General features: G+C 66.2%; 2 protein-coding genes across 2 annotated transcripts in view; both read right to left on the reverse strand.

The window, feature by feature from the left end:
* Positions 1-655, reverse strand: part of MZB1 (marginal zone B and B1 cell specific protein) — a 2958-nt gene extending 2303 nt beyond the window's left edge. The window contains exon 1 of the mRNA XM_017830374.1: positions 570-655. Coding sequence (XP_017685863.1) covers positions 570-655 — 86 coding nt within the window. The remainder of the gene's footprint in view (positions 1-569) is intronic.
* Positions 656-851: 196 nt separating this feature from the next.
* Positions 852-7384, reverse strand: part of PROB1 (proline rich basic protein 1) — a 9075-nt gene continuing 2542 nt past the window's right edge. The window contains exons 2-3 of the mRNA XM_017830375.1: positions 4933-5138; positions 852-4889 (exon numbers count right to left, since the gene is read on the reverse strand). Coding sequence (XP_017685864.1) covers positions 852-4889; positions 4933-5138 — 4244 coding nt within the window. The remainder of the gene's footprint in view (positions 4890-4932; positions 5139-7384) is intronic.

The raw sequence follows: 7384 nt of genomic DNA on the forward strand, positions 1-7384 counted from the left end.
AGGAAGGGGAATGTGTGCGTGGGTGTGTGTGTGTGTGTGTGTGTGTGTGTGTGTGTCCCCCGAGCCTCTCAGGGAGGTTTGTGGTGTCATTCAGTCCTGTAACGACTCATCCCTCCTCCTCCACCCAAATCCTTCCCGGGATGGTGTGGACCTACCGGGGCTGGGGCTGGGTGGGGGTTTGGGACTCAGGGATGGGGCTCAGGGATGAGGTTTGGTGTTCAGGCCTGAGCTTTGAGGTTAAGGGCTGGGATTTGGGGTTCCAGGCTGAGGTTTGAGGTTGAGAGTTGGAATTTGGGGCTCCTGGCTGGGGTTTGGTGTTCAGGGCTGAGGATCAGGGTTCGCTGATGACTGCAGAGTCCCCTCCTGCTCCCAGGGGTTGGGATTCATCTGGTGGACACTCCAAGACAGACAGATGGACTGCAGGTCCCGAGTGCCTCAGCCTCTCACCTCCACCCCCCCATTACAGACCTTACAAGCACAGGATGACTAAGCAGGTTTAACACTGTATGAGCATTTTTATTACTATTTTAGGGTGTCTGTGCTGCCACCGTGGCTAGGAGGGCCATTACCCCCTGTGCCGACCAGCCCGGGTCACCCTTGGGATGGGACCAGAGGACAGGTTTGGCATCTTGTCCCTTTGCCGGCAGGGGTCCATGACTCCATGTCCCCCCAGAGCTGTCAGGTGCTCACACTGGAAAAGACCCTTTTTCTCCCCGTTTTCGTGAGGAGCCAGCGAGGTCCAGCCGGTGCCCACTCAGCCGTGGGCAGGGGCACTCCCGTGCCAGGGGTGATGCTGACTGTGGGACCAAAGCCCAGCCACGGGAAGGGACATTCCAGGCGGGTCCGTCCCGTCACATCCGGAGCTGAGGTCCCTTCTCGGGGCTGGTGCGGGCAGGGGGCTGGGCGGGGCTGGGGCTGGCCCGCATCCCCGTGGGGATGTAGTACAGGCTCTCCAGGTACCCACAGTCGGGACCCCCGGTAGCAGAAGCCCCCTCACCCTTGGGAGCAGAGCTGGGGGTCCCGGCCGAGCCGGGGTTGTCGGCGGCGGGCAGGTCGGGGTGTGGCGGGGAGGGAGCGGAGGGTGGGGGCGGTGCCGGGAGCCCCGGGAAGCCACCGTAGGGTGTGTAGGATGGGCCATAGACCCCCGGGGCCACGACCAGGGGGTTGAAAGGTGCCTGGTAGAGCCCGGTGTGAGATGCCACTGGTGGGACGAGCACCTCCAGGTACTGCCCAGTCTCGGGGTCGTAGAGTGTTTTCATCTGGGGCTGCCGCGGGGGCTCCACGTAGTAGCACTTCCCGCTGCTGGGATCGACCAGCATCCTCCGCTGGGGGGGCAGGGGGGCGGCCAGGGGCTTGGGGGGGCTCTGCCTGCTCCTGCCACTCGGTGAGGCAATGTCAGTCCTCCTTAGGAAGTGGGGACCATCCTCCAGGTGGGGCTGGGCTGGGGGCTCCGCAGTGGCTGGGCCCTCGGGGGGCCGGGGCAGGGGGGGCTCAGGGCTGGGTTTGCTCCAGGGTGCTTCCCCACCAGCCAGGGGATACAGCCCCGGTCCCAGAGGAGCACTGGCTGGGTTGGGGACCAGAGGGGATCCAAAGAAAGAGCTGGACATGCTGGAGACTGACGGATGCCCAAGGGAAGCTGGGACTGGGTTGGTGACCAAGGGGGATCCAAAGGATGAGCTGGTGGGGTTGGGGACCAAGGGGTTCCCAAAGGATGCACTGGATGGATTGGGCACCAAGGGGTTCCCAAAGGATGCACTGGATGGATTGGGCATCAAAGGGTTCCCAAAGGATGCACTGGATGGATTGGGCACCAAGGGGTTCCCAAAGGATACACTGGGTGCATTGTGGACCAGCGGGGACCCAAAAGATATGGTGGATGGATTGGGGACCAAGGGAGACCCAAAAGATGCGCTGGATGGATTGGGGAACGAGGGGGACCCAATGGATACGCTGGTTGGATTGGAGACCAAGGGGTTCCCAAAGGATGTGCTGCACAGGTTGGGAACCAAAGGGGTTCCAAAAGACTTGTTGTGGTTGGAGACCAAGGGAGCCCCAAATGATGTGCTGGCCAGGCTGGAGGCAGATGGGTAGCCAAAGGATGAGTTAGTCACATTGGAGGTCCCAAAGGATGCACTGGACAGGCTGGGGACTGCAGGGGTCCCAAAGGATGTGCTGGCCAGGTTGGGGATCAAAGGGGTCCCAAAGGATGTGCTGGCTGGATTGGGAACCAAGGGGGTCCCAAAAGATGTGTTGGCTGGGCTGGGGACTAAGGGGGTCCCAAAGGATGCACTGCCTGGGTTGGGAACCAAGGGGGTCCCAAAGGATGAGCTGGCTGGGCTGGGGACCAAGGGGGTCCCAAAGGATGCAGTGCCTGGGTAGGGGACTGAGGGCAGCTTTGGCATTGGTGAGGATTTGGGGGCTCTCTCGGGCATTGCCAAGTAGTTGGAGTTGTCAGGCGGGTGTGGCTCTGTGGCTCCCGGCCACTGCGGTGAGAGCTCCCAGGGCTCCCTCCACTCTGGCAGCTGCCCGGGGGCACCGTCACCTCTCTCCCCGGCTCGGAGAGGGGCAGAGGGGCCGGTGCCACCAGCAGAGCCGCCACTGCCCACTGACACCCTCCAGCTGCCCAGCGGCTCCTGCCTGTGCTCGCCGGCCCGTGGCTCTGCCAGGCTCCTCGCGGCCGGTTCCGCGGGCCGGGGGTGGGTGCTGCCGCCGGCCGGGGGTCCTGCCCGGGGGTCCCCGCTGTCACTGACGCCAAGCCACTGCCCCGTCACCTCGCACCCCTTGGCCATGTGGAGCCCTCCAGTGCCACCAAGGCTGCGTCCCTCCTTTCCCTCCATGGGACCGGGTGGCGACGGAGGGAGGAGAACGGTCTTCTCTGTCCGCAGCACGGCGCTGCTCTGGGCCGGGGAGCCCTCCCTGGCCACCGGGGACGGCCGACCCACCAGGACGTGCAGGTGGGTCTCCACGTGCGGCACCCCCTCGGCCACCGGCGCCCGCGGTGGCACCCTGAGCTCACTCCGCTCCCGGCGCGGGGGGGACACCGGCGGATCCTCCACGGTGGCCGCTTCCCTGCGCGTGGCCTGGACCCTCGTGATGTTGATGGGGGAGCTGTGGGTGGGCGAGGGCTGGCTGCCTGGGGGCTTTGTGGGCCCCTCGGCACACACCGGGGCCGGCTCTTGGCCGGCGGCTGCCGGCACCTCCTCCCCTCCCGGCTCGGCCGCGGGCTCCCGGCGGCGCACGGAGGTGCAGTGGATGACCAGCGGGGTGGCCGGGAGCGGGTCCCCGCTCCTCGCCGGTGCCGTAGTGCCACGGGATGCGCCGGCAGTCCCGAAGCTGAGGCTGTAGCTGCTCTTCACCAGCTTGCGCACGTCTCGGGGCTGCGGGACGCGCCCCTTCCCCTTCTCCTCTGGCTTGGGGGGGATGGCCGGTGGGGACCTCCGGGGTGCCGGGATGCCAGGGCTGGGTGGCCGGCGGGGCGCTGTCGGTGGCTTCTCCTCCGGCCGGCTCTGCGGCAGCTTTCTCATCTCCTGTGCCCGGGGGGCGAAGTGACGTCGCGGTGGCGTGGCGGGGAGTGCCCAGCTGTCGGCCTTGAAGGGGAGGGCTTGAGAGCGGCTGGGGCCGATGGCTCGCTCCTTCAAGCTGGGCCACGGCTTTGGTGCTCTCCCAAATCTGGGGGCAACATCCAGCACCTTCCCCACCCCGGGCTGGCCTTCGAACAAGGCGCGCGCTCGCTGGTAGCAGATCCTCTCCGACGTCTGTTCCTCACTGGCACTGGGCAGCCAGCGGCCCTCCAGCACCTCCTGGTACTTCATCCTCTGGTTGAGCTCATTGAAGGTCTTCCTCAGGTTGCAGACAGTCTCCCTGGTCGCCTCGCTCAGCACCACCCCCTTGGTGGGATGGGTGGTGGTGGTGTTCCCCACGGACACGGGCATCCCGCCGCCCCGCAGGTCCTCGGCCGAGAAGCTGCAGTCTGAGCGCGACAGTGAGCTGGACTTGCCCTCCAGACCATCCACCAGCAGGTCGGTGCCGGCGGAGGACGGCCCCGAGGAGGTGGAGCTGCCCCGCAGCCCCTTCTGCTCCATCTTGATGCGTTGCTCGTACTGCATCTTCTTGGCCAGGACGTTTTTCACGAGGCACGAGGCCGCCCTGGTCCTGTCGGTGCCGCTGTCCAGGGAGGCCGTCTTCATGAACTGCTGGTAGTTGAGCCTGAAGTCGTCGCCGATGGCCCTGCCCTTGCTGGGGGGCTCCTTCCTGGCAGGGGGCTGGGGCTGGGGCGCCGGGCCGTCTCCCCGGGGGCCAAACCCCGTCTCCTTCCTCTCCTTCCTCTTCAGCAGGATCTGGCGCTTGGGCACCGTCCTCTTCTTGCCGTGGCCTTTCCTGGCCTCTCCGCTCTCCAGCTCCACGTCCACGCACTCGAACTGCTCCTTCCCCAGCAGCTCCCCGTCCACGGCGGCGGGGAAGGGCCAGCCCACCCTGCCGTGGAGGGCCGTCCCTGCGCCCCGGGGCTCCCCGGCGGCCGCCGGCCACCGCCGCGGGCGCCCGCCGTCCTCCGACAGCGAGTTGGAGAGGCTGGACGAGGTGTGGGAGCTGCACATGTCGAGGCGGGCTCCGGGGAGCCCCGAGAGGCTGCGGAAAGCCCTGGCCGTCAGCGCCTGCACCTCGCCGTCCAGCTCGTCCGAGTCGCTGGGCGCCCCGCCGAGCATCCCCCCGGGCTGCCGGGGCACCGCCGGCTCCCCGCCCGCCGCCGCGGCCGTCCCGGGCTGCCGGTCCCCGCCGCGGGGACCCATCCTGCCCCCCTGCCCCGGCGCTGGGCTATTCTTAGCCGGGCCGGACAGCTGAGCCTGCTGCGGGCGGGCGAGGGGGCCGGGCGGGGGATCGCCGGGGGCCCCCGCCGGAGCCCAGCGCTCCGGGGCAGCCCGGGGGGGCGGCCCCTCCTCGTCCAGATACTCCAGGCAGTCCTTGAAGGTCTCCGTGCCGTCCGAGCACAGCGCGGAGTGGTAGGAGGACACGGAGGACCCCGACATGCTCTTGGCGAGGTCGTCGCGGGGCAGCCCGGGGAGGTTTCCCTCCTCCTCCTCCTCCGCGGACCGCCGGCCGTTCCCCCCCGGGCGGGGACCGTCGCCGTCGGGGCCAGGCAGCTCGGCGGGGGACAGCGGCACGGGGTCCCTCTTCGCGCGGGGCATCACGGCAGGGGGGGCCCCGGCGGAGCCAGCCGGGGCCGGGGGACCCTCCTCGGTGCTGGGGCTGCTCCGCCGGGGCCGGGGAACCCTCCTGGGTGCGGGGGCCGCTCCGCCGGGGCCGCTGGCTCGTCCTTCTGGCTCGCCCGCCGTGCCGGCGGCTGGACCCGGCGGGGCAGAGCAGCCCCTCGATCACATGGACTCAGCGAGCGCCAGCCGGGCGAGCCGATGCCAAGTGCATTGCAGGGATGCCACGGCCGCCCCCGGCCTCGGGGACCTGCCGGGGGGCTGCCGGCACCACCCCCTGCCCCCTCGCCCTGCAACGCTGCTCCCCAAACCCCCGGGCGAGGTCCCAGGGCATCCCTACACCCCACACGGGTCCCCGGGTGTGTGATCCCGTGGAACGAGCTGGGCTGCCCCGGAGCTGGGGGACCTGCAGACCCCTCTGGGGATGCCCCATCCCCGCTGCTGAGGGCACAGCAGGGTCCCAAAGCTGCAGCTCTGTCCCCCCCATGTCTCCTTTCCCAGCCCCTCTGCCCACCTCGCCACAGGGACGGTGTGTCCCCATGCTGTGGGTTCCCCAAACCCCACCCTGCCCCAAGCAGTGGCTCCCTCAGATCTAATCCAAGTGGCCAGGAACAAACTGAAGGCTTGGGATGACCCCGGGCATGGAACACCCCTGGGACTCACAGGAGCTGACCGATGGACCGCTACCATGTGTCTTTTTTGGGGAGACCCAAAGCCAGCAGCTGGGGTGGCTGGTGTGGCACGAGGGTCTCTGCAGCTTCCTGGCCCAAATCGCTGCCGGTGGAGCCCAGTCCCAGCTTTTGTGGGGATTTTTGCTGTGAAGCAGCAGTAGCAGGTGCTCCCCAGTGCTGCCAGCCCCAGAGCAACCTGATGCCCAAGTCCTCTGGGTTCATGCAGAGACTAAATTTAAACCTTGGCAAGGAGAAGGAAAGCTTCCCAGAGAGCTGGGTTGGCGCTTAACCCTTCGTTGGGCTGAGTTTGCAGGTGGCATTTGTACCCAGGGGAGCAGAGGGTACCTTGCCATGGGCAGCACTCACTGGCACAGTGGCCTTGGGCAATAGAATGTGTGTGTGATTTCAAATTCCCAAATCCCTAAATCCCACCCTTTCTTCATGGAAAGGGTGGTCAGGCACAGGTTCCCAGGGCAGTGGTGGAGTCCCCCATCCCTGGAGGGATTTAAAAGACATGTAGAAGTGGCACTTGGGGACAGGGTTGGGGGTGGCCTTGGCAGTGCTGGGGGAGCAGTTGGACTCGATGGTCTTAGTGGGCTTTTCCAACCTAAGTGATTCCATGATTCCGTGGAATATTGATTCTATAGCTGGGTCACTGCTGGCTCCAACCCTGGGGACGTGCAGGCAGCCCCTGCCTGCTGCTGGATTTGCAGTGCCAGGGGATGTACAGACCCACAGCACAGCGGGGGATGTGGTTCCCCTCCAGCTGAGCTGGCTCCTTGATCCCAGCTGCTCCAGATTCCAGCAGGATGCTCTTTCATTCTCCCTCCTCTGCCGAGGGTCATACCCAGGATCCCAGTGGCACCTGCAGCTGATGGGAACAGGAGGTTTGTCCAGCCCAGGTTCACTGGTGTCCCACTGAGCCTCCCAGGGTGTCTCACTGATGCATTTGGTGCATCTGGGTACCAGTGCTGGGGGTGAGGAGGAGGCAGGGAGGGCACAGGGACAGCTGTGGGAGTGGGGAAGCTCTGGATAAGGTAAAATAATGAACTCAGCAGGAGGAACCCTGCGGGCACAAAGGGAAAGGTCCTTGTGCTCCTGCCTGCAGGTCCTGCTGTCCTGGCAGTGCTGAGAGGCAGATTTAGGGCAATGACTCGTGTAACTGCTGTAAACCTTTCACAGTCACACAACCACTGACTGGTTTGGGTTGGAAGGGACCTTCCACCCCCTGCCACGGGCAGGGACACCTTCCAGTGTCCAAGGTTGCTCCAAGCCCCATCCAACCTGGCCTTGGACACTTCCAGGGATCCAGGGGCAGCCACAGCTTCTCTGGGCAACCTGTGCCAGGGCCTCCCCACCCTCACAGGGAACAATTTCCTCCCAGTGTCCCACCTAACCCTGCCCTCTGGCAGTGGGAAGCCATTCCCTGTTGTCCAGGCCCTTGTCTCCAGTCCCTCTCCAGCTCTCCTGGAGCCCCTTTAGGCCCTGGAAGGGGCTCTCAGGTCTCCC

The sequence above is a fragment of the Lepidothrix coronata genome, unplaced genomic scaffold, assembly GCF_001604755.1.
Source record: "Lepidothrix coronata isolate B3197 unplaced genomic scaffold, Lepidothrix_coronata-1.0 Scaffold178, whole genome shotgun sequence".
Taxonomy (NCBI): Eukaryota; Metazoa; Chordata; class Aves; order Passeriformes; family Pipridae; genus Lepidothrix; species Lepidothrix coronata.